At 50.9% G+C, this 26,678-nt stretch overlaps 3 protein-coding genes across 3 annotated transcripts; all 3 read left to right on the top strand.

The window, feature by feature from the left end:
* Positions 1-610: 610 nt before the first annotated feature.
* LOC308610640 (Golgi-associated RAB2B interactor protein 3-like) lies at positions 611-1,214 on the top strand (the record flags this gene model as incomplete). Its single annotated transcript, XM_081259703.1, has 2 exons — positions 611-1,141; positions 1,188-1,214. 2 exons carry the CDS (start codon positions 611-613, stop codon positions 1,212-1,214), a joined length of 558 nt encoding a protein of 185 aa, XP_081115829.1.
* A 6,842-nt stretch (positions 1,215-8,056) lies between these two features.
* On the top strand, positions 8,057-8,660 carry LOC308610639 (Golgi-associated RAB2B interactor protein 3-like; the record flags this gene model as incomplete). Its single annotated transcript, XM_081259702.1, has 2 exons — positions 8,057-8,587; positions 8,634-8,660. The coding sequence occupies 2 exons, from the start codon at positions 8,057-8,059 to the stop codon at positions 8,658-8,660; spliced, it is 558 nt and encodes a 185-aa protein (XP_081115828.1).
* Positions 8,661-20,156: 11,496 nt separating this feature from the next.
* Positions 20,157-20,760, top strand: LOC308610638 (Golgi-associated RAB2B interactor protein 3-like; the record flags this gene model as incomplete). Its single annotated transcript, XM_081259701.1, has 2 exons — positions 20,157-20,687; positions 20,734-20,760. 2 exons carry the CDS (start codon positions 20,157-20,159, stop codon positions 20,758-20,760), a joined length of 558 nt encoding a protein of 185 aa, XP_081115827.1.
* Positions 20,761-26,678: the final 5,918 nt, after the last annotated feature.

The raw sequence follows: 26,678 nt of genomic DNA, 5'->3' as shown, positions 1-26,678 counted from the left end.
TGAAAAGAGAAAATGGGTGAGAAAATTCTCCATATCCTGGAAATGACAGTACCAGTGGGACTCTGACACGTAGCACTCTTTCTAAGTTCCTGCCAGCACTGTGCTATATACGCTGGGGACACAGAGAACAGCAATTCCCATAGGATGCCTGCCCTTAGCAAGTACACAGTCCACTTCCAGGATTTTATCCCCAGGACATCATTCAGCAGAAGCACGAAGATGACCCCTGCAGGGAGATTTGTAACAACAACAAGACTGGAAACCACCCAGATATTTACAAAAGCAGGAGGGTTTTCTCAACCTTTTGAGTAGAAAGACTATCCAGCCTACCCACACCTATACCCTGGCAGGGTCAGCCTGTTCCCTATGGACATGGTGGTTGGTTTAGGGGGAGGCTGGTGAGCCTGCCCCAAGGGGGTGGGGACTTGGAGGCTCAACAAAGGGGTGTGCGATGTGATGGTGACGGGTCACAAAGGACTTGCGGTATAAATATGGTCGGGCCAAGAGACTCTGGCAGAGTCCTGCAGGGAGGTGACGAGTTGCTTTCGTTCCCTCTCTCTCTCCGAGACTCAATTTGTGGCTGGTGGCTCTGTCTTGAACGAAGAGAGCCATGAGCAGTGAGAGTTTACCTCATTACACGGCCAATAGCTACTGTTCAGTGGGGGTGTTGAGGACCTCCATGGGGGTCCTGCAACGACAACTGTACGAGGGAGGAGAGTATGACATTTTCAAGTACGCTCCCATGTTTGAGAGCGACTTTATCCAGGTCAGCAAGAAAGGAGAACTGATTGACCTAGACAACCGCGTCCGAAGGGTGACTGTGGGTGTCGCATCCACCAGCCCCCTCTTCCCACTACCTGACGTCATGCTGCTGGCCCGAACAACGAAAGTCTGTGAAGAGCATGTCAGATGCGCCGGGATCACCAAGGGGAGAGGTTGCAAGCCCGTGAAGACCCTAGAGCTCACCAGGCTGCTTCCCTTGAAGTTTGTCAAGATCTCCATCCACAACCGTGAGAAACAGCAGCTGTGCCTGAATCTTGCTACCGGCCGGACTTTCTATCTGCAGCTGTGCCCCTCTTCCGATGCACAAAAAGACCTCTTTTCCCATTGGGAAAAGCTTGTCTATATCCTGAGACCACCGGTAGACAGTTACAGCAGTACCCCGATGCTCCAAACTGGAGATGCAGCGACTACAGAGGATGCCAAAATCCTAGTGGGAAGCACCCACAGAGACTCAAGAACACGGGGCAGGGTGCTTTGGGAGAGCAGGGCAAAGCTGGTCCTTCATAGCCTTTGGTGCTCTCTGAGACTCACCTGGGAAATACCTTCTATTGTTGAAAAGGGTCAGGGACAAACGAGCTATCACTATGGGATTCACCACACTGGAGAGGTTCCGAGTGCTTCTCCACCTTGTCCCACAGGGCTGAATTTCAGAGAGACCTTAGGTATCATATCAGCTGCACTGGTCTCCTCACCAGGGCTGTAATCCCTCCTACAGCATCCTGACTGTCTGGTCTCTTCTTGAACACTTACCCCAGCCCAGGTAGTCTCATCAGTTGTGGAACATCATTCACAGTTAGGAAGTCCTTCCTTCATTGTGTCTCCCCGTGACGCCGACATGCTGATTCAAATCAGCCCAACCCGTGGAGTCACCAAAATGCAGAAGGTGTGCATCCCTTGACCCGGGAACCCCACTTCTAGGAGTCTGTCCTGCAGAGAGAGAAGCACAAGGGTATAAAATTAAAGTGTGTATCATGGAGAACTGTATCAGTGCTTTCCCTGACCCTGGGACTGTTCAAGTAAAATGGAGTGGCCGTTTGAGAGCGGTGCAGTAGATGGGATCTAGCATCCAATGGGAGCTTAGACTGGGTGATCTCAAAGGTTATTCTAAGTATAAGCCCTTGAGTTGCTCAGCTCCAGGATGAGAGAGGAGCAGACAGTTCAGATCTCACTTTCTGTCATCTCTAACTTACCTGATTCTCCTCCCCTTGGCTCAGACCACAGAGCTCCACAGAGAAAGGGATCAGGATGAGGCTGGGCTTCACAAGCTTCGTGACGTGACTGGAGCCACAAAAAGTGCCGAAGGATCAGCAGGAGGAATGACCATGGGCCTGGCGGGAGCCACCATCAAGGATCCAGGAGAAAGCGGATCCGGCGAGGCCACTGCAGGTATCCCCGATGGATCAACTGCAGGCGTGAAAAGCGCCGAAGGATCAGCGGCAGGGTTGCCCATGGGCCTGGCGGGAGCCATTATCCAGGATCCAGGAGAAAGCAGATCCGGCGAGGCCATTGCAGGTACCCACCATGGATCTACTACCGCCGTGAAAAGCGACGAAGGAACAGTGGCAGGAATGGCCATGGGCCTGGCTGGAGCCACGATCAAGGAGCCACCATCAAGGATCCTGGAGAAAGCGGATCCGGCGAGGTCATTGCAGGTGCCACCACACATCAAGTGCAGCCGTGAAAAGCTCCGAAGAATCAGCGGCAGGGATGACCACGGACCTGGCGGGAGCCACGGTCAAGGATCCAGGAAAAAGCGGATCCGGCGAGGCCACTGCAGGTGCCCCCCTTGGATCAACTGCAGCCGTGAAAAGTGCCGATGGATCAGCGGCAGGGATGACCACGGACCTGGCTGTAGCCACCATCAAGGATCCAAGAGAAAGCGGATTCAGCGAGGCCATTGCAGGTGCCCCCCATGGATCAACTGCAGCCGTGAAAAGCACAGAAGGATCACCGGCAGGGATGACCACGGGCCTGGCGGGAACCACCATCAAAGATTCAGGAGAAAGCGGTTCCGGCGAGGCCATTGCAGGTGCCCAGCCATGGATCAACTGCAGCCGTGAAAAGGGCCGAAGGATCAGCGACAGGGATATCCATCGGCTGGCGGGAGGCACCATCACGGATACAGGAGAAAGCGGTTCCGGCGAGGCCATTGCAGGTGCCCCCCATGTCTCAACTGCAGCCGTGAAAACCGCCGAAGGATCAGCGGCAGGGATGACCACCGGTCTGGCGGGAGCCACCATCAAGGATCCAGGAGAAAGCGGATCCGGTGAGGCCACTGCAGGTGCCCCCCCATGGATCAACTGCAGCCGTGAAATGCATCGAAGGATCAGCGGCAGGGATGTCCATGGGCCTGGCGGGAGCCATTATCAAGGATCCAGGAGAAAGCGGATCCGGCGAGGCCATTGCAGGTGCCCCCCATGGATCAAATGCAGCCGTGAAAAGCGCCGAAGGATCAGCGGCAGGAATGGCCATGGGCCTGGCTGGAGCCACCATCAAGGATCCAGGAGAAAGCGGATCTGGCGAGGCCATTGCAGGTGCCCCCCATGGATCAACTGCAGCCGTGAAAAGCGCCGAAGGATCAGCGGCAGGGTTGACCATGGGCCTGGCGGGAGCCACCATCAAGGATCCAGGAGAAAGCGGATCTGGCGAGGCCATTGCAGGTGCCCCCCATGGATCAACTGCAGCCGTGAAAAGCGCCGAAGGAGCAGCGGCAGGGTTGACCATGGGCCTGGCGGGAGCCACCATCAAGGATCCAGGAGAAAGCGGATCCGGCGAGGACACTGCAGGTGCTGCCAGCTTATCCTTGCAGGACACGAACCTGGTCTTGGCCGATGATGCCAGCACATCCTCGACGGGGGCAGATGGTCCAGAGAGCAGCATGAGCATGGTGTTGCCAGTTGCAGTCACAACCAGCAAGCCTGCTGCTGGAAGAGCTGAAGGGAAGGTCGCAGACCCCGTGGTCTCCACCTTGCAGACCGAAGGCTACATGTCTGAACGGGATGGAAGCCAGAAGGGCTTCCACCCCAGGGATGAAGCCTGGAGAGAAAAAAAGAAAAGAAGGACACGTCTTCATCGAGGAAAAGTTCCCATCACCGCAGGACACGTGAAGGTCACCACAGGACAGGAGGGGACAAGACCCAGAAATCATCCTCCCACTGGTCCTCATCTGGCCATGGAAACTCCAAAGTTGACAAAGGACGGGAGGACAGCTCGCAAACTGAGGAACAGCCAGTCCGCCACCAGTTCAGGGACTCTAAGTAAGACATCCAGTAAGATCCTCTCCTTCTTTAGGAGCTTCAGAGTCATTCCTGGTTCAGAAACAAGGCTCACACATGACCATTGAGAGGCAGACAAAGCCCCGGTTGGCTTCCATGTTTAGCACACATTTGCTAAAAGGGGAGAAAAAAACAAGGACATGATAAACACAAAATTCACAATACTGGATTTCTGTAGGGTCAAAACAAGGGAGGGATGGTCTGGGAGGAAAAGCTATTATGCAAAGCGGTATGTCCATGGGAATGTATTATCGTTTCCATTTTATTTTAACGTCTCTGACATCAGGATGATTCTTATACTGCTGTCAGCCAAGTGGCAGTCACTGCCTTAGAAATATCTCAACCAATTTGTTTCACTGTTGTTTTCCTTTCAATATATGCACAAGAGATGGATGACAAAGTCTGAAAGATATCTTTCAAGAACTATAACATAAAGAAACTAAGGGACATAAATACTCACTATCCAGGAACACAAGAAAGGTTTAGATATATTGCTAAGGAATAACAGAATAATCCAAAATGCTCTGTACTGATGAACTATGCAAATTATGTATGCATGTGGAAAGCGATTCTAAAAATAAAAAAAATCATAAATGAGATTATGAAATCTCATTTCATACTGAGATTATGCATTTTTAAATGTCCATCATAAAAAAGTCTTTCCAGTTTAAAAAAAAGTTGTAAATAAATTTCATGAGTCCATGAAAATCATTAAATTGTTAACAACACTTGATGACAGTTGGATTAGAGTAACTGTTGATAACAGTTAACAACCGTCGGATTTGAGAAGAATGCCTCTGAGAACCATGTGTGTTTTTTGTTTTGCGGTTTTTTTTTTTTTTTGCGGTATGCGGGCCTCTCGCTGCTGTGGCCTCTCCCATTGCGGAGCACAGGCTCCGGACGCACAGGCTCAGCGGCCATGGCTCACGGGCCCAGCGGCTCCACGGCATGTAGGATCTTCCCGGACAGGGACACGAACCCGTGCCCCCTGCATCGGCAGGCGGACTCCCAACCACTGCGCCACCAGGGAAGCCCCATGTGTCTTTGTATGAACCGGGGAGTCATCTGCTAGCCTTGCAATTCTCTGCTCATTCCCTTCTGTGACAACAGGGTCTACTAGGATGGAAGTTGGGTTTCCAGTAAAACTTAGGGACTTTCTCTGCAGAGCAAATTAAGTGGTAGAGGTGGAGGAGGTGAGAAATAAGATACGGATTCTGGGAGGAGTGGTAGCTTGGGAGGATGAGAGGAAGCCCTTCTCAGTTGCTCTGGTGGGTGGCTGGAAAATCCCATCTTGTGATTTCCGATACACAAAGACCAATAGATTGTGGGGATCAATGTGTCCTGGGAGTTACCTCTTGAAGCAGTGGGTCTTGGTAAGAGGAGAGAAAGAGCCATGTTCTCTAAGACCTGAGAGGGGTTTGGGGGAAGCCTTCCGGAAATGTGAGGAGTTATGGGGTAGAGGAGGGAGATAAAGGGGAACTCTTTCCAAAGCCTTTGACTCAGAGCCCCAGATTTTCACTATGCCAGAGGCTGAATCAGCCTACTTAAAACAGCTTCATCTTAGGATTCTGTACCCTTGGCTTTACCTTTTGTCTTTCTTAGCCTGTATTAGGCATTCTCACTCCCTCACCCCAAAGGACTTCTTTAACGTGAACCTAGTTAGTCCACTATGCAGGGCGTTAGCTGAGCAGACCCACAGTTGACACAATTTACACCTCCAGTGCAGTAGTAAAGTGGAGGTGGGGACTTGCCCACCGCAACGTGCCCTGCCTGGCACTTGCTCTGGATTTCCTTTTCTATCTTGACGGTTCATCAAGAGACACATGCACAGATACCTACGTATTTCAAAGCGACAGGCATCTTCCTCTGGAGGGAGACATCAATTTGGGTATCAAGTCAGTACACCCTATCAGATAAAGGCCAATATTTTGGACAGCAATATTCATCACCGTGGTAGCAATTCTGCAGCTGCAAGTGCAATTAGGCAATGGATGGTTGATTACAAACTAACCAATGTCCCAAACTTCAAGTCTGGCAACACACATACATACTAGAAAGGGTTTTTTTCCCTACAGCAAAATAAGGTCATTCACAGGATTGTTGAAGATGTGCTACGGTGGGAGGCATATTGAAGGCAGTGTCGTGGCTGGCACAGCAAGCGTGATGTGATGCTGGGGAACACAGCAGGGGCCACGCCATGCAAGGCTTTGAGGTCCATTTAAAGGAGTTTGATTTCTGACCTTGGAGTGATGCAAAGCCATGATATGTTTTCAAGAGGGGAGTGGCCTGATCAAATGTGCACTTTGTGGAGGGTACTGTGGTTTCTGTGAAAAGAAGTATTTGGCTGGGGGGGTTGTTAATATGGGACTTTATGTTACTTCCTATTTGGGGCCACAGGATCTATATAATGAGGAGATTGGAGGGTATGCTTTGAAAGACACCGTTCCATTTGAAATATCCACGTGGGGTGCATTTCTTCAACGAAGGACTTGTGGCCCCAGCTGCTGGGGGTGCATCCCACAGAAAGCCTTCAGCTGGCAGTGAGTTTGGAAATTGCCTGGGTTCCTCACCCGAGGTGCACGGCAAGAAATGATTGATGTGGAGTGTGAAGGTCAGGCCGTCGTAGCCCAACACAGACCCTCTCGGAAGGGTCACTCCAGTTCAAGAGCTCAGCTTCGGGCTTCCCTGGTGGCGCAGTGGTTGGGAGTCTGCCTGCCGACACAGGGGACACGGGTTCGTGCCCCGGTCCGGGAGGGCCCCACATGCCGCGGAGCGGCTGGGCCCGTGAGCCATGGCTCCGGAGCCTGTGCTCCGCAACGAGAGAGGCCACAACAGTGAGAGGCCCGCGTACCGCAAAAAAAAAAAAAAAAAAAAAAAAAAAAACAAGCAGGGGTCAAGGAGGGAAGGATTGGGAGTTTGGGATTAGCAGATACAAACTACAGGATGGATAAACAGCAGGGTCCTACTGTAGAGCACAGAGAACTATATTCAGTATCCTGTGATAAACCATAATGGAAAAGAATAGGAAAAAGAATGTATGTATACAAAAAACTGAATCAGAAATTAACCGAAGAAATTAACACAACACAAATTAACACAACATTGTAAATCAACTATACATCAATAAAAAAGAAGAAGGAAAAGAAAATAAATACAATCCAAGTTTGGGTTACCTTTGTGGGGAGGGAGCATGCAGAAGAGGGGCTGGCAGGGTTCTATTTCTTGCTCTGGGTGGCAGCTACAAGGGTGTTCACTTTCTTGTTACTCATTAAGCTATATTTATGCTTTCTGCACTTTCATGAATGTGTGTTATATTTCACAATAAAAAGTTTCTAAAACTGTAAAAAATATAAATATAAATATAAATATAAACAAAAGTTAGCCTCCTTGAAAAGAGAAAATGGGTGAGAAAATTCTCCATATCCTGGAAATGACAGTACCAGTGGGACTCTGACACGTAGCACTCTTTCTAAGTTCCTGCCAGCACTGTGCTATATACGCTGGGGACACAGAGAACAGCAATTCCCATAGGATGCCTGCCCTTAGCAAGTACACAGTCCACTTCCAGGATTTTATCCCCAGGACATCATTCAGCAGAAGCACGAAGATGACCCCTGCAGGGAGATTTGTAACAACAACAAGACTGGAAACCACCCAGATATTTACAAAAGCAGGAGGGTTTTCTCAACCTTTTGAGTAGAAAGACTATCCAGCCTACCCACACCTATACCCTGGCAGGGTCAGCCTGTTCCCTATGGACATGGTGCTTGGTTTAGGGGGAGGCTGGTGAGCCTGCCCCAAGGGGGTGGGGACTTGGAGGCTCAACAAAGGGGTGTGCGATGTGATGGTGACGGGTCACAAAGGACTTGCGGTATAAATATGGTCGGGCCAAGAGACTCTGGCAGAGTCCTGCAGGGAGGTGACGAGTTGCTTTCGTTCCCTCTCTCTCTCCGAGACTCAATTTGTGGCTGGTGGCTCTGTCTTGAACGAAGAGAGCCATGAGCAGTGAGAGTTTACCTCATTACACGGCCAATAGCTACTGTTCAGTGGGGGTGTTGAGGACCTCCATGGGGGTCCTGCAACGACAACTGTACGAGGGAGGAGAGTATGACATTTTCAAGTACGCTCCCATGTTTGAGAGCGACTTTATCCAGGTCAGCAAGAAAGGAGAACTGATTGACCTAGACAACCGCGTCCGAAGGGTGACTGTGGGTGTCGCATCCACCAGCCCCCTCTTCCCACTACCTGACGTCATGCTGCTGGCCCGAACAACGAAAGTCTGTGAAGAGCATGTCAGATGCGCCGGGATCACCAAGGGGAGAGGTTGCAAGCCCGTGAAGACCCTAGAGCTCACCAGGCTGCTTCCCTTGAAGTTTGTCAAGATCTCCATCCACAACCGTGAGAAACAGCAGCTGTGCCTGAATCTTGCTACCGGCCGGACTTTCTATCTGCAGCTGTGCCCCTCTTCCGATGCACAAAAAGACCTCTTTTCCCATTGGGAAAAGCTTGTCTATATCCTGAGACCACCGGTAGACAGTTACAGCAGTACCCTGATGCTCCAAACTGGAGATGCAGCGACTACAGAGGATGCCAAAATCCTAGTGGGAAGCACCCACAGAGACTCAAGAACACGGGGCAGGGTGCTTTGGGAGAGCAGGGCAAAGCTGGTCCTTCATAGCCTTTGGTGCTCTCTGAGACTCACCTGGGAAATACCTTCTATTGTTGAAAAGGGTCAGGGACAAACGAGCTATCACTATGGGATTCACCACACTGGAGAGGTTCCGAGTGCTTCTCCACCTTGTCCCACAGGGCTGAATTTCAGAGAGACCTTAGGTATCATATCAGCTGCACTGGTCTCCTCACCAGGGCTGTAATCCCTCCTACAGCATCCTGACTGTCTGGTCTCTTCTTGAACACTTACCCCAGCCCAGGTAGTCTCATCAGTTGTGGAACATCATTCACAGTTAGGAAGTCCTTCCTTCATTGTGTCTCCCCGTGACGCCGACATGCTGATTCAAATCAGCCCAACCCGTGGAGTCACCAAAATGCAGAAGGTGTGCATCCCTTGACCCGGGAACCCCACTTCTAGGAGTCTGTCCTGCAGAGAGAGAAGCACAAGGGTATAAAATTAAAGTGTGTATCATGGAGAACTGTATCAGTGCTTTCCCTGACCCTGGGACTGTTCAAGTAAAATGGAGTGGCCGTTTGAGAGCGGTGCAGTAGATGGGATCTAGCATCCAATGGGAGCTTAGACTGGGTGATCTCAAAGGTTATTCTAAGTATAAGCCCTTGAGTTGCTCAGCTCCAGGATGAGAGAGGAGCAGACAGTTCAGATCTCACTTTCTGTCATCTCTAACTTACCTGATTCTCCTCCCCTTGGCTCAGACCACAGAGCTCCACAGAGAAAGGGATCAGGATGAGGCTGGGCTTCACAAGCTTCGTGACGTGACTGGAGCCACAAAAAGTGCCGAAGGATCAGCAGGAGGAATGACCATGGGCCTGGCGGGAGCCACCATCAAGGATCCAGGAGAAAGCGGATCCGGCGAGGCCACTGCAGGTATCCCCGATGGATCAACTGCAGGCGTGAAAAGCGCCGAAGGATCAGCGGCAGGGTTGCCCATGGGCCTGGCGGGAGCCATTATCCAGGATCCAGGAGAAAGCAGATCCGGCGAGGCCATTGCAGGTACCCACCATGGATCTACTACCGCCGTGAAAAGCGACGAAGGAACAGTGGCAGGAATGGCCATGGGCCTGGCTGGAGCCACGATCAAGGAGCCACCATCAAGGATCCTGGAGAAAGCGGATCCGGCGAGGTCATTGCAGGTGCCACCACACATCAAGTGCAGCCGTGAAAAGCTCCGAAGAATCAGCGGCAGGGATGACCACGGACCTGGCGGGAGCCACGGTCAAGGATCCAGGAAAAAGCGGATCCGGCGAGGCCACTGCAGGTGCCCCCCTTGGATCAACTGCAGCCGTGAAAAGTGCCGATGGATCAGCGGCAGGGATGACCACGGACCTGGCTGTAGCCACCATCAAGGATCCAAGAGAAAGCGGATTCAGCGAGGCCATTGCAGGTGCCCCCCATGGATCAACTGCAGCCGTGAAAAGCACAGAAGGATCACCGGCAGGGATGACCACGGGCCTGGCGGGAACCACCATCAAAGATTCAGGAGAAAGCGGTTCCGGCGAGGCCATTGCAGGTGCCCAGCCATGGATCAACTGCAGCCGTGAAAAGGGCCGAAGGATCAGCGACAGGGATATCCATCGGCTGGCGGGAGGCACCATCACGGATACAGGAGAAAGCGGTTCCGGCGAGGCCATTGCAGGTGCCCCCCATGTCTCAACTGCAGCCGTGAAAACCGCCGAAGGATCAGCGGCAGGGATGACCACCGGTCTGGCGGGAGCCACCATCAAGGATCCAGGAGAAAGCGGATCCGGTGAGGCCACTGCAGGTGCCCCCCCATGGATCAACTGCAGCCGTGAAATGCATCGAAGGATCAGCGGCAGGGATGTCCATGGGCCTGGCGGGAGCCATTATCAAGGATCCAGGAGAAAGCGGATCCGGCGAGGCCATTGCAGGTGCCCCCCATGGATCAAATGCAGCCGTGAAAAGCGCCGAAGGATCAGCGGCAGGAATGGCCATGGGCCTGGCTGGAGCCACCATCAAGGATCCAGGAGAAAGCGGATCTGGCGAGGCCATTGCAGGTGCCCCACATGGATCAACTGCAGCCGTGAAAAGCGCCGAAGGATCAGCGGCAGGGTTGACCATGGGCCTGGCGGGAGCCACCATCAAGGATCCAGGAGAAAGCGGATCTGGCGAGGCCATTGCAGGTGCCCCCCATGGATCAACTGCAGCCGTGAAAAGCGCCGAAGGAGCAGCGGCAGGGTTGACCATGGGCCTGGCGGGAGCCACCATCAAGGATCCAGGAGAAAGCGGATCCGGCGAGGACACTGCAGGTGCTGCCAGCTTATCCTTGCAGGACACGAACCTGGTCTTGGCCGATGATGCCAGCACATCCTCGACGGGGGCAGATGGTCCAGAGAGCAGCATGAGCATGGTGTTGCCAGTTGCAGTCACAACCAGCAAGCCTGCTGCTGGAAGAGCTGAAGGGAAGGTCGCAGACCCCGTGGTCTCCACCTTGCAGACCGAAGGCTACATGTCTGAACGGGATGGAAGCCAGAAGGGCTTCCACCCCAGGGATGAAGCCTGGAGAGAAAAAAAGAAAAGAAGGACACGTCTTCATCGAGGAAAAGTTCCCATCACCGCAGGACACGTGAAGGTCACCACAGGACAGGAGGGGACAAGACCCAGAAATCATCCTCCCACTGGTCCTCATCTGGCCATGGAAACTCCAAAGTTGACAAAGGACGGGAGGACAGCTCGCAAACTGAGGAACAGCCAGTCCGCCACCAGTTCAGGGACTCTAAGTAAGACATCCAGTAAGATCCTCTCCTTCTTTAGGAGCTTCAGAGTCATTCCTGGTTCAGAAACAAGGCTCACACATGACCATTGAGAGGCAGACAAAGCCCCGGTTGGCTTCCATGTTTAGCACACATTTGCTAAAAGGGGAGAAAAAAACAAGGACATGATAAACACAAAATTCACAATACTGGATTTCTGTAGGGTCAAAACAAGGGAGGGATGGTCTGGGAGGAAAAGCTATTATGCAAAGCGGTATGTCCATGGGAATGTATTATCGTTTCCATTTTATTTTAACGTCTCTGACATCAGGATGATTCTTATACTGCTGTCAGCCAAGTGGCAGTCACTGCCTTAGAAATATCTCAACCAATTTGTTTCACTGTTGTTTTCCTTTCAATATATGCACAAGAGATGGATGACAAAGTCTGAAAGATATCTTTCAAGAACTATAACATAAAGAAACTAAGGGACATAAATACTCACTATCCAGGAACACAAGAAAGGTTTAGATATATTGCTAAGGAATAACAGAATAATCCAAAATGCTCTGTACTGATGAACTATGCAAATTATGTATGCATGTGGAAAGCGATTCTAAAAATAAAAAAAATCATAAATGAGATTATGAAATCTCATTTCATACTGAGATTATGCATTTTTAAATGTCCATCATAAAAAAGTCTTTCCAGTTTAAAAAAAAGTTGTAAATAAATTTCATGAGTCCATGAAAATCATTAAATTGTTAACAACACTTGATGACAGTTGGATTAGAGTAACTGTTGATAACAGTTAACAACCGTCGGATTTGAGAAGAATGCCTCTGAGAACCATGTGTGTTTTTTGTTTTGCGGTTTGTTTTTTTTTTGCGGTATGCGGGCCTCTCGCTGCTGTGGCCTCTCCCATTGCGGAGCACAGGCTCCGGACGCACAGGCTCAGCGGCATGTAGGATCTTCCCGGACAGGGACACGAACCCGTGCCCCCTGCATCGGCAGGCGGACTCCCAACCACTGCGCCACCAGGGAAGCCCCATGTGTCTTTGTATGAACCGGGGAGTCATCTGCTAGCCTTGCAATTCTCTGCTCATTCCCTTCTGTGACAACAGGGTCTACTAGGATGGAAGTTGGGTTTCCAGTAAAACTTAGGGACTTTCTCTGCAGAGCAAATTAAGTGGTAGAGGTGGAGGAGGTGAGAAATAAGATACGGATTCTGGGAGGAGTGGTAGCTTGGGAGGATGAGAGGAAGCCCTTCTCAGTTGCTCTGGTGGGTTCCTGGAAAATCCCATCTTGTGATTTCCGATACACAAAGACCAATAGATTGTGGGGATCAATGTGTCCTGGGAGTTACCTCTTGAAGCAGTGGGTCTTGGTAAGAGGAGAGAAAGAGCCATGTTCTCTAAGACCTGAGAGGGGTTTGGGGGAAGCCTTCCGGAAATGTGAGGAGTTACGGGGTAGAGGAGGGAGATAAAGGGGAACTTTTTCCAAAGCCTTTGACTCAGAGCCCCAGATTTTCACTATGCCAGAGGCTGAATCAGCCTACTTAAAACAGCTTCATCTTAGGATTCTGTACCCTTGGCTTTACCTTTTGTCTTTCTTAGCCTGTATTAGGCATTCTCACTCCCTCACCCCAAAGGACTTCTTTAACGTGAACCTAGTTAGTCCACTATGCAGGGCGTTAGCTGAGCAGACCCACAGTTGACACAATTTACACCTCCAGTGCAGTAGTAAAGTGGAGGTGGGGACTTGCCCACCGCAACGTGCCCTGCCTGGCACTTGCTCTGGATTTCCTTTTCTATCTTGACGGTTCATCAAGAGACACATGCACAGATACCTACGTATTTCAAAGCGACAGGCATCTTCCTCTGGAGGGAGACATCAATTTGGGTATCAAGTCAGTACACCCTATCAGATAAAGGCCAATATTTTGGACAGCAATATTCATCACCGTGGTAGCAATTCTGCAGCTGCAAGTGCAATTAGGCAATGGATGGTTGATTACAAACTAACCAATGTCCCAAACTTCAAGTCTGGCAACACACATACATACTAGAAAGGGTTTTTTTCCCTACAGCAAAATAAGGTCATTCACAGGATTGTTGAAGATGTGCTACGGTGGGAGGCATATTGAAGGCAGTGTCGTGGCTGGCACAGCAAGCGTGATGTGATGCTGGGGAACACAGCAGGGGCCACGCCATGCATGGCTTTGAGGTCCATTTAAAGGAGTTTGATTTCTGACCTTGGAGTGATGCAAAGCCATGATATGTTTTCAAGAGGGGAGTGGCCTGATCAAATGTGCACTTTGTGGAGGGTACTGTGGTTTCTGTGAAAAGAAGTATTTGGCTGGGGGGGTTGTTAATATGGGACTTTATGTTACTTCCTATTTGGGGCCACAGGATCTATATAATGAGGAGATTGGAGGGTATGCTTTGAAAGACACCGTTCCATTTGAAATATCCACGTGGGGTGCATTTCTTCAACGAAGGACTTGTGGCCCCAGCTGCTGGGGGTGCATCCCACAGAAAGCCTTCAGCTGGCAGTGAGTTTGGAAATTGCCTGGGTTCCTCACCCGAGGTGCACGGCAAGAAATGATTGATGTGGAGTGTGAAGGTCAGGCCGTCGTAGCCCAACACAGACCCTCTCGGAAGGGTCACTCCAGTTCAAGAGCTCAGCTTCGGGCTTCCCTGGTGGCGCAGTGGTTGGGAGTCCGCCTGCCGACACAGGGGACACGGGTTCGTGCCCCGGTCCGGGAGGGCCCCACATGCCGCGGAGCGGCTGGGCCCGTGAGCCATGGCTCCGGAGCCTGTGCTCCGCAACGAGAGAGGCCACAACAGTGAGAGGCCCGCGTACCGCAAAAAAAAAAAAAAAAAAAAAAAAACAAGCAGGGGTCAAGGAGGGAAGGATTGGGAGTTTGGGATTAGCAGATACAAACTACAGGATGGATAAACAGCAGGGTCCTACTGTAGAGCACAGAGAACTATATTCAGTATCCTGTGATAAACCATAATGGAAAAGAATAGGAAAAAGAATGTATGTATACAAAAAACTGAATCAGAAATTAACCGAAGAAATTAACACAACACAAATTAACACAACATTGTAAATCAACTATACATCAATAAAAAAGAAGAAGGAAAAGAAAATAAATACAATCCAAGTTTGGGTTACCTTTGTGGGGAGGGAGCATGCAGAAGAGGGGCTGGCAGGGTTCTATTTCTTGCTCTGGGTGGCAGCTACAAGGGTGTTCACTTTCTTGTTACTCATTAAGCTATATTTATGCTTTCTGCACTTTCATGAATGTGTGTTATATTTCACAATAAAAAGTTTCTAAAACTGTAAAAAATATAAATATAAATATAAACAAAAGTTAGCCTCCTTGAAAAGAGAAAATGGGTGAGAAAATTCTCCATATCCTGGAAATGACAGTACCAGTGGGACTCTGACAGGTAGCAGCACTCTTTCTAAGTTCCTGCCAGCACTGGGCTGTATACGCTGGGGGCACAGAGAACAGCAATCCCCATAGGATGCCTGCCCTTAGCAAGTACACGGTCCACTTCCAGGATTTTATCCCCAGGACATCATTCAGCAGAAGCGCCAAGATGATGGAGATCTGTAACAACAACAAGACTGGAAGCCACCCAGATATTTACAAGAGCAGGAGGGTTTTCTCAACCTTTTGAGTAGAAAGACTATCCAGCCTACCCACACCTATACCCTGGCAGGGTCAGCCTCTTCCCTATGGACGTGGTGGTTGGTTTAGGGGGAGGCTGGTGAGCCTGCCCCAAGGGGGTGGGGGCTTGGACGCTCAACAAAGGGGTGTGTGATGCGATGGTGACGGGTCACAAAGGGCTTGCGGTATAAATAGGGTCGGGTCAAGAGACTCTGGCAGAGTCCTGCAGGGAGGTGACGAGGTGCTTTCGTTCCCTCTCTCTCTCTCCCTCCGAGACTCAGTTTGTGGCTGGTGGCTCTGTCTTGAACGAAGAGAGCCATGAGCAGTGAGAGTTTACCTCATTACACGGCCAACAGCTACTGTTCAGTGGGGGTGTCGAGGACCTCCATGGGGGTCCTGCAACGACAACTGTACGAGGGAGGAGAGTATGACATTTTCAAGCACGCTCCCATGTTGGAGAGCGACTTTATCCAGGTCAGCAAGGAAGGAGAACTGATTGACCTAGACAACCGCGTCCGAACGGTGACTGTGGGCGTCGCATCCACCAGCCCCCTCTTCCCGCTACCTGACGTCATGCTGCTGGCCCGACCAAGGAGAGTCTGTGCCGGGGTCACCAAGGGGAGAGGTTGCAAGCCCGTGAAGACCCTAGAGCTCACCAGGCTGCTCCCCTTGAAGTTTGTCAAGATCTCCATCCACAACCGGGAGAAACAGCAGCTGTGCCTGAATCTTGCTACCGGCCGGACTTTCTACCTGCAGCTGTGCCCCTCTTCCGACGCACAAGAAGACCTCTTTTCCTATTGGGAAAAGCTTGTCTATATCCTGAGACCACCGGTAGACAGTTACAGCAGTACCCCGATGCTCCAAACTGGAGATGCAGCGACTACAGAGGATGCCAACATCCTAGTGGTAAGCACCGACAGGGACTCAAGAACACGGGGCAGGGTGCTTTGGGAGAGCAGGGCAAAGCTGGTCCTTCATAGCCTTTGGTGCTCTCTGAGACTCGCCTGGGAAATACCTTCTACCGTTGAAAAGGGTCAGGGACAAACGAGCTATCACTACGGGAGTCCCCACACGGGAGAGGTTCCGAGTGCTTCTCCACCTTGTCCCACGAGGCCGAATTTCAGAGAGACCTTAGGTATCATCTCGGCTGCACTGGTCTCATCACCAGGGCTGTAATCCCTCCTACAGCATCCTGACTGTCTGCTCTCTTCCTGAACACTTACCCCAGCCCAGGTAGTCTCAGCAGGTGGGGAACATCATTCACAGCTAGGAAGTCCTTCCTTCATTGTGTCTCCCCGGGACTCCGACATGCTGACTCAAATCAGCCCAACCCGTGGAGTCACCAAAATGTAGAAGGTGTGCATCCCTTGACCCAGGAACCCCACTTCTAGGAATCTGTCCTGCAGGGAGAGAAGCACAAGGGTATAAAGTTAAAGTGCATAGCATCATGGAGAATTGTATCAGTGCTCTCCCTGGCCCTGGGACTGTTCAAGTACAGTGGAGTGGCCGTTTGACAGGGGTGCAGTAGATGGGGTCTTGCATCCAATGGGAGCTTAGACTGGGTGATTTCAAAGGTTATTCTAAGTATAAGGCCTTGAGTTGCTCAGCTCCAGGATGAGAGAGGAGCGGACAGTTCTGAGCTCACTTTCTGTCATCTCTATCTTACCTGTCTCTCCTCCCCTTGGCTCAGACCACAGAGCTCCACAGAGAAAGGGATCAGGATGAGGTTGGGCTTCGCAAGCTTCGTGACGTGACTGGAGCCACGTCTTGTGCTTATGTGGGGGGAGAGGGAATCCATCATGCCCCCCGTGGGTCACCTGCAGCCCTGAAAGGCGCCGAAGGATCGGCGGCAGGGATGACCGTGGGCCTGGCGGGAGCCACCATCGAGGATCCAGGAGAAAGCGGATCCGGCCAGGCCACTGCAGGTGCTGCCAGCCTATCCCTGCAGGACACGAGCCTGGTCTCGGCGGATGTTGCCAGCACATCCTCGACGGGGGCAGATGGTCCAGAGAGCAGCATGAGCATGGTGTTGCCAGGTGCAGTCACAACCAGCAAGCCTGCTGCTGGAAGAGCTGAAGGGAAGGTCGCAGCCCCCGTGGTCTCCACCTTGCAGAGCGAAGGCTACACGTCTGAAGGGGATGGAAGCCAGAAGGTCTCCCACCCCAGGGATGAAGCCTGGAAGGAAAAAAAGGAAAGAAGGACACGTCTTCATCGAGGAAAAGTTCCCATCACCGCAGGACAGGTGAAGGTCACCACAGGACACGAGGGGACAAGACCCAGAAAGCATCCTCCCACTGGTCCTCATGCGGCCATGAAAACCCCAAAGTTGACCAAGGAGGGGAGGACAGCTCGCAGACGGAGGAAGAGCCAGCCCGCCACCAGTTCGGGGACTCTAAGTAAGGCATCCAGTGAGATCCTCTCCTTCTTTAGGCGCTTCAGTCACTCCTGATTCAGCACCAAGGCTCACACATGACCACTGGGAGGTAGACAAAGCCCCGGTTGGCTTGGGTCCTTCCCTAGAGAGGCAGTTCCTACTTTCTTTAATAAAGGAAACCGTACAACTCCAAAAGAAATGCTATCTTGTGTTTTCTATGTCCCCTCGCCTGGTAGGGACTTGACAGTGACTTCTGTGATGCGAATTGTGCTTTGGCCTGAGACCCCAGAATCAAAATTTTGTTGTACAAGATAGGTATTAAGTATCATTCAGCCATTCACTAGGGCTGGAAATAGATGCACTATACAGAAATGTTCATTGCGAGGTTGCGAATCTTTGGAAATAAGATTTACTATGTAAATATAGTTTGGGGAGAAGATAAGCTGGGGGAGGTGACTGCGTGATGTGTAAACTTGCGTTGCTGAATTAATTACTGAATTCATCAAGTATTTACGGGGTGTCTGTGCCGTGCTGTGCCTAGCACGAGGCTATGTTATGGAAAAACCATCCTTTTCTCAGCAAAGCCCTTTGGTTTGGTTATGGGCACTCTGTAGAAGGCAAGGAAATAAGCACAGAAAAAGGTTTTGGTCGCTTGCTCGCAGGTCACACGTGCATAGCCACTGCCCGAAAGAGAAGCCTGTTTTCCCAGCAAGGCTTCTCCAGGGCACGTAGGGTGGAGGGAGGACAAGTCTGCAGCCGGGGCTGAGCTTTAGGCCATAGCTGGGGTCAGAGGTTCACCTTATGAAAACAGAAACTCTCTCTGGCTTGTAAGGAAATGAAACCATTGGGAGTTATTTTACTTTGTGTAGGGTAAAACAGAACACGGGGGGGATCAGGGTTGTCATTGGCTCAACAAAGGGACACAATCTTTATGGTAGAAGCAGCACCAACGAGGAGTCAGGAAATCTGAGTTCCTATCCTGTCTGGGCCACTGACTCTCCTGGGTCACTCTGCCTCTCTGTAATGGTACCTCTGTGGGCAGCCACGGGGTCCCCAACTGTAAAACCAATGGATTGGACCGCTGCAGTGATTCTTACCCTTGGTTGTATGTTGGGAGTTCCCTGGGGAGCTTCAAAACAAACAAACAAACAAACAAACAAACATTGATAGCCTGACCCCAATCCCAGAGATTCTGATGACATTTAGGTGGGGTAAGCCCTCCAGCACCGGGAGTTTTAAAAATCTCACCCAATAATTCTACTGTGCAGCAGCCAAGTTGGAAAACCACTGGGCTAGGAGGTCTGGGGGGCCTCTTTCAGCCCCAGTATGCCATAACTTTACAGTGGAAGACAGTAGTTCTCCAACATTCACATGCATAAGGATCACCTGGGAAGCCTATTTAAAAAATAACATTTCTCACCACATGATAGCCCTTATACGTGGACTCTAAAGTACGACGCAAATGAACATATCTGCAAAACAGAAACAGACTCCCAGACATAGGGAAGAGACTTGGGGTTTTCAGTGGGGTTGGGGGCGGGGAAGGATTGGGAGTTTGGGATTAGCAGATACAAACTACAGGGTGGATAAACAGCAGGGTCCTACTGTAGAGCACAGAGAACTATAGTCAGTATCCTGTGATAAACCATAATGGAAAAGAATAGGAAAAAGACTATACATGAAATATACAAAGAATACACATGAAACTGAATCAGAAATTAACACAACAGAAACAAATACAACCTTGTAAATCAACTACACTGTCAATAAAAAAGAAGGGGGAAAAGAAAAAAAATAGAAGCCAAGGTTGGGTTCCCTTTGTGGGGAGGGAGCATGCAGAAGAGGGGCTGGCAGGGTTCTATTTCTTGCTCTGGGTGGCAGCTACAAGGGTGCTCACTTTCTTGTTACTCATTAAGCTATATATTTATGGTTTGTGCACTTTCATGAGTGTGTGTTGTATTTCACAATAAAAACAGTTTCTAAAACTGTAAAAAAAAAAAAACCACAAATATAAAAAGTTAGCCTCCTTGAAAAGAGAAAATGGGTGAGAAAATTCTCCATATCCTGGAAATGACAGTACCAGTGGGACTCTGACACGTAGCACTCTTTCTAAGTTCCTGCCAGCACTGTGCTATATACGCTGGGGACACAGAGAACAGCAATTCCCATAGGATGCCTGCCCTTAGCAAGTACACAGTCCACTTCCAGGATTTTATCCCCAGGACATCATTCAGCAGAAGCACGAAGATGACCCCTGCAGGGAGATTTGTAACAACAACAAGACTGGAAACCACCCAGATATTTACAAAAGCAGGAGGGTTTTCTCAACCTTTTGAGTAGAAAGACTATCCAGCCTACCCACACCTATACCCTGGCAGGGTCAGCCTGTTCCCTATGGACATGGTGGTTGGTTTAGGGGGAGGCTGGTGAGCCTGCCCCAAGGGGGTGGGGACTTGGAGGCTCAACAAAGGGGTGTGCGATGTGATGGTGACGGGTCACAAAGGACTTGCGGTATAAATATGGTCGGGCCAAGAGACTCTGGCAGAGTCCTGCAGGGAGGTGACGAGTTGCTTTCGTTCCCTCTCTCTCTCCGAGACTCAATTTGTGGCTGGTGGCTCTGTCTTGAACGAAGAGAGCCATGAGCAGTGAGAGTTTACCTCATTACACGGCCAATAGCTACTGTTCAGTGGGGGTGTTGAGGACCTCCATGGGGGTCCTGCAACGACAACTGTACGAGGGAGGAGAGTATGACATTTTCAAGTACGCTCCCATGTTTGAGAGCGACTTTATCCAGGTCAGCAAGAAAGGAGAACTGATTGACCTAGACAACCGCGTCCGAAGGGTGACTGTGGGTGTCGCATCCACCAGCCCCCTCTTCCCACTACCTGACGTCATGCTGCTGGCCCGAACAACGAAAGTCTGTGAAGAGCATGTCAGATGCGCCGGGATCACCAAGGGGAGAGGTTGCAAGCCCGTGAAGACCCTAGAGCTCACCAGGCTGCTTCCCTTGAAGTTTGTCAAGATCTCCATCCACAACCGTGAGAAACAGCAGCTGTGCCTGAATCTTGCTACCGGCCGGACTTTCTATCTGCAGCTGTGCCCCTCTTCCGATGCACAAAAAGACCTCTTTTCCCATTGGGAAAAGCTTGTCTATATCCTGAGACCACCGGTAGACAGTTACAGCAGTACCCCGATGCTCCAAACTGGAGATGCAGCGACTACAGAGGATGCCAAAATCCTAGTGGGAAGCACCCACAGAGACTCAAGAACACGGGGCAGGGTGCTTTGGGAGAGCAGGGCAAAGCTGGTCCTTCATAGCCTTTGGTGCTCTCTGAGACTCACCTGGGAAATACCTTCTATTGTTGAAAAGGGTCAGGGACAAACGAGCTATCACTATGGGATTCACCACACTGGAGAGGTTCCGAGTGCTTCTCCACCTTGTCCCACAGGGCTGAATTTCAGAGAGACCTTAGGTATCATTATCAGCTGCACTGGTCTCCTCACCAGGGCTGTAATCCCTCCTACAGCATCCTGACTGTCTGGTCTCTTCTTGAACACTTACCCCAGCCCAGGTAGTCTCATCAGTTGTGGAACATCATTCACAGTTAGGAAGTCCTTCCTTCATTGTGTCTCCCCGTGACGCCGACATGCTGATTCAAATCAGCCCAACCCGTGGAGTCACCAAAATGCAGAAGGTGTGCATCCCTTGACCCGGGAACCCCACTTCTAGGAGTCTGTCCTGCAGAGAGAGAAGCACAAGGGTATAAAATTAAAGTGTGTATCATGGAGAACTGTATCAGTGCTTTCCCTGACCCTGGGACTGTTCAAGTAAAATGGAGTGGCCGTTTGAGAGCGGTGCAGTAGATGGGATCTAGCATCCAATGGGAGCTTAGACTGGGTGATCTCAAAGGTTATTCTAAGTATAAGCCCTTGAGTTGCTCAGCTCCAGGATGAGAGAGGAGCAGACAGTTCAGATCTCACTTTCTGTCATCTCTGACTTACCTGATTCTCCTCCCCTTGGCTCAGACCACAGAGCTCCACAGAGAAAGGGATCAGGATGAGGCTGGGCTTCACAAGCTTCGTGACGTGACTGGAGCCACAAAAAGTGCCGAAGGATCAGCAGGAGGAATGACCATGGGCCTGGCGGGAGCCACCATCAAGGATCCAGGAGAAAGCGGATCCGGCGAGGCCACTGCAGGTATCCCCGATGGATCAACTGCAGGCGTGAAAAGCGCCGAAGGATCAGCGGCAGGGTTGTCCATGGGCCTGGCGGGAGCCATTATCCAGGATCCAGGAGAAAGCAGATCCGGCGAGGCCATTGCAGGTACCCACCATGGATCTACTACCGCCGTGAAAAGCGACGAAGGAACAGTGGCAGGAATGGCCATGGGCCTGGCTGGAGTCACGATCAAGGAGCCACCATCAAGGATCCTGGAGAAAGCGGATCCGGCGAGGTCATTGCAGGTGCCACCACACATCAAGTGCAGCCGTGAAAAGCTCCGAAGAATCAGCGGCAGGGATGACCACGGACCTGGCGGGAGCCACGGTCAAGGATCCAGGAAAAAGCGGATCCGGCGAGGCCACTGCAGGTGCCCCCCTTGGATCAACTGCAGCCGTGAAAAGTGCCGATGGATCAGCGGCAGGGATGACCACGGACCTGGCTGTAGCCACCATCAAGGATCCAAGAGAAAGCGGATTCAGCGAGGCCATTGCAGGTGCCCCCCATGGATCAACTGCAGCCGTGAAAAGCACAGAAGGATCACCGGCAGGGATGACCACGGGCCTGGCGGGAACCACCATCAAAGATTCAGGAGAAAGCGGTTCCGGCGAGGCCATTGCAGGTGCCCAGCCATGGATCAACTGCAGCCGTGAAAAGCGCCGAAGGATCAGCGACAGGGATATCCATCGGCTGGCGGGAGGCACCATCACGGATACAGGAGAAAGCGGTTCCGGCGAGGCCATTGCAGGTGCCCCCCATGTCTCAACTGCAGCCGTGAAAACCGCCGAAGGATCAGCGGCAGGGATGACCACCGGTCTGGCGGGAGCCACCATCAAGGATCCAGGAGAAAGCGGATCCGGTGAGGCCACTGCAGGTGCCCCCCCATGGATCAACTGCAGCCGTGAAATGCATCGAAGGATCAGCGGCAGGGATGTCCATGGGCCTGGCGGGAGCCATTATCAAGGATCCAGGAGAAAGCGGATCCGGCGAGGCCATTGCAGGTGCCCCCCATGGATCAAATGCAGCCGTGAAAAGCGCCGAAGGATCAGCGGCAGGAATGGCCATGGGCCTGGCTGGAGCCACCATCAAGGATCCAGGAGAAAGCGGATCTGGCGAGGCCATTGCAGGTGCCCCCCATGGATCAACTGCAGCCGTGAAAAGCGCCGAAGGATCAGCGGCAGGGTTGACCATGGGCCTGGCGGGAGCCACCATCAAGGATCCAGGAGAAAGCGGATCTGGCGAGGCCATTGCAGGTGCCCCCCATGGATCAACTGCAGCCGTGAAAAGCGCCGAAGGAGCAGCGGCAGGGTTGACCATGGGCCTGGCGGGAGCCACCATCAAGGATCCAGGAGAAAGCGGATCCGGCGAGGACACTGCAGGTGCTGCCAGCTTATCCTTGCAGGACACGAACCTGGTCTTGGCCGATGATGCCAGCACATCCTCGACGGGGGCAGATGGTCCAGAGAGCAGCATGAGCATGGTGTTGCCAGTTGCAGTCACAACCAGCAAGCCTGCTGCTGGAAGAGCTGAAGGGAAGGTCGCAGACCCCGTGGTCTCCACCTTGCAGACCGAAGGCTACATGTCTGAACGGGATGGAAGCCAGAAGGGCTTCCACCCCAGGGATGAAGCCTGGAGAGAAAAAAAGAAAAGAAGGACACGTCTTCATCGAGGAAAAGTTCCCATCACCGCAGGACACGTGAAGGTCACCACAGGACAGGAGGGGACAAGACCCAGAAATCATCCTCCCACTGGTCCTCATCTGGCCATGGAAACTCCAAAGTTGACAAAGGACGGGAGGACAGCTCGCAAACTGAGGAACAGCCAGTCCGCCACCAGTTCAGGGACTCTAAGTAAGACATCCAGTAAGATCCTCTCCTTCTTTAGGAGCTTCAGAGTCATTCCTGGTTCAGAAACAAGGCTCACACATGACCATTGAGAGGCAGACAAAGCCCCGGTTGGCTTCCATGTTTAGCACACATTTGCTAAAAGGGGAGAAAAAAACAAGGACATGATAAACACAAAATTCACAATACTGGATTTCTGTAGGGTCAAAACAAGGGAGGGATGGTCTGGGAGGAAAAGCTATTATGCAAAGCGGTATGTCCATGGGAATGTATTATCGTTTCCATTTTATTTTAACGTCTCTGACATCAGGATGATTCTTATACTGCTGTCAGCCAAGTGGCAGTCACTGCCTTAGAAATATCTCAACCAATTTGTTTCACTGTTGTTTTCCTTTCAATATATGCACAAGAGATGGATGACAAAGTCTGAAAGATATCTTTCAAGAACTATAACATAAAGAAACTAAGGGACATAAATACTCACTATCCAGGAACACAAGAAAGGTTTAGATATATTGCTAAGGAATAACAGAATAATCCAAAATGCTCTGTACTGATGAACTATGCAAATTATGTATGCATGTGGAAAGCGATTCTAAAAATAAAAAAAATCATAAATGAGATTATGAAATCTCATTTCATACTGAGATTATGCATTTTTAAATGTCCATCATAAAAAAGTCTTTCCAGTTTAAAAAAAAGTTGTAAATAAATTTCATGAGTCCATGAAAATCATTAAATTGTTAACAACACTTGATGACAGTTGGATTAGAGTAACTGTTGATAACAGTTAACAACCGTCGGATTTGAGAAGAATGCCTCTGAGAACCATGTGTGTTTTTTGTTTTGCGGTTTTTTTTTTTTTTGCGGTATGCGGGCCTCTCGCTGCTGTGGCCTCTCCCATTGCGGAGCACAGGCTCCGGACGCACAGGCTCAGCGGCCATGGCTCACGGGCCCAGCGGCTCCACGGCATGTAGGATCTTCCCGGACAGGGACACGAACCCGTGCCCCCTGCATCGGCAGGCGGACTCCCAACCACTGCGCCACCAGGGAAGCCCCATGTGTCTCTGTATGAACCGGGGAGTCATCTGCTAGCCTTGCAATTCTCTGCTCATTCCCTTCTGTGACAACAGGGTCTACTAGGATGGAAGTTGGGTTTCCAGTAAAACTTAGGGACTTTCTCTGCAGAGCAAATTAAGTGGTAGAGGTGGAGGAGGTGAGAAATAAGATACGGATTCTGGGAGGAGTGGTAGCTTGGGAGGATGAGAGGAAGCCCTTCTCAGTTGCTCTGGTGGGTGGCTGGAAAATCCCATCTTGTGATTTCCGATACACAAAGACCAATAGATTGTGGGGATCAATGTGTCCTGGGAGTTACCTCTTGAAGCAGTGGGTCTTGGTAAGAGGAGAGAAAGAGCCATGTTCTCTAAGACCTGAGAGGGGTTTGGGGGAAGCCTTCCGGAAATGTGAGGAGTTACGGGGTAGAGGAGGGAGATAAAGGGGAACTTTTTCCAAAGCCTTTGACTCAGAGCCCCAGATTTTCACTATGCCAGAGGCTGAATCAGCCTACTTAAAACAGCTTCATCTTAGGATTCTGTACCCTTGGCTTTACCTTTTGTCTTTCTTAGCCTGTATTAGGCATTCTCACTCCCTCACCCCAAAGGACTTCTTTAACGTGAACCTAGTTAGTCCACTATGCAGGGCGTTAGCTGAGCAGACCCACAGTTGACACAATTTACACCTCCAGTGCAGTAGTAAAGTGGAGGTGGGGACTTGCCCACCGCAACGTGCCCTGCCTGGCACTTGCTCTGGATTTCCTTTTCTATCTTGACGGTTCATCAAGAGACACATGCACAGATACCTACGTATTTCAAAGCGACAGGCATCTTCCTCTGGAGGGAGACATCAATTTGGGTATCAAGTCAGTACACCCTATCAGATAAAGGCCAATATTTTGGACAGCAATATTCATCACCGTGGTAGCAATTCTGCAGCTGCAAGTGCAATTAGGCAATGGATGGTTGATTACAAACTAACCAATGTCCCAAACTTCAAGTCTGGCAACACACATACATACTAGAAAGGGTTTTTTTCCCTACAGCAAAATAAGGTCATTCACAGGATTGTTGAAGATGTGCTACGGTGGGAGGCATATTGAAGGCAGTGTCGTGGCTGGCACAGCAAGCGTGATGTGATGCTGGGGAACACAGCAGGGGCCACGCCATGCATGGCTTTGAGGTCCATTTAAAGGAGTTTGATTTCTGACCTTGGAGTGATGCAAAGCCATGATATGTTTTCAAGAGGGGAGTGGCCTGATCAAATGTGCACTTTGTGGAGGGTACTGTGGTTTCTGTGAAAAGAAGTATTTGGCTGGGGGGGTTGTTAATATGGGACTTTATGTTACTTCCTATTTGGGGCCACAGGATCTATATAATGAGGAGATTGGAGGGTATGCTTTGAAAGACACCGTTCCATTTGAAATATCCACGTGGGGTGCATTTCTTCAACGAAGGACTTGTGGCCCCAGCTGCTGGGGGTGCATCCCACAGAAAGCCTTCAGCTGGCAGTGAGTTTGGAAATTGCCTGGGTTCCTCACCCGAGGTGCACGGCAAGAAATGATTGATGTGGAGTGTGAAGGTCAGGCCGTCGTAGCCCAACACAGACCCTCTCGGAAGGGTCACTCCAGTTCAAGAGCTCAGCTTCGGGCTTCCCTGGTGGCGCAGTGGTTGGGAGTCCGCCTGCCGACACAGGGGACACGGGTTCGTGCCCCGGTCCGGGAGGGCCCCACATGCCGCGGAGCGGCTGGGCCCGTGAGCCATGGCTCCGGAGCCTGTGCTCCGCAACGAGAGAGGCCACAACAGTGAGAGGCCCGCGTACCGCAAAAAAAAAAAAAAAAAAAAAAAAACAAGCAGGGGTCAAGGAGGGAAGGATTGGGAGTTTGGGATTAGCAGATACAAACTACAGGATGGATAAACAGCAGGGTCCTACTGTAGAGCACAGAGAACTATATTCAGTATCCTGTGATAAACCATAATGGAAAAGAATAGGAAAAAGAATGTATGTATACAAAAAACTGAATCAGAAATTAACCGAAGAAATT

The sequence above is a fragment of the Mesoplodon bidens genome (assembly GCF_964165515.1).
Source record: "Mesoplodon bidens genome assembly, contig: HAP1_SCAFFOLD_562, whole genome shotgun sequence".
Taxonomy (NCBI): Eukaryota; Metazoa; Chordata; class Mammalia; order Artiodactyla; family Ziphiidae; genus Mesoplodon; species Mesoplodon bidens.
The sequence above is the reverse complement of the archived record's forward strand: the minus strand, read 5'-3'. Positions and strand labels throughout refer to the sequence as shown.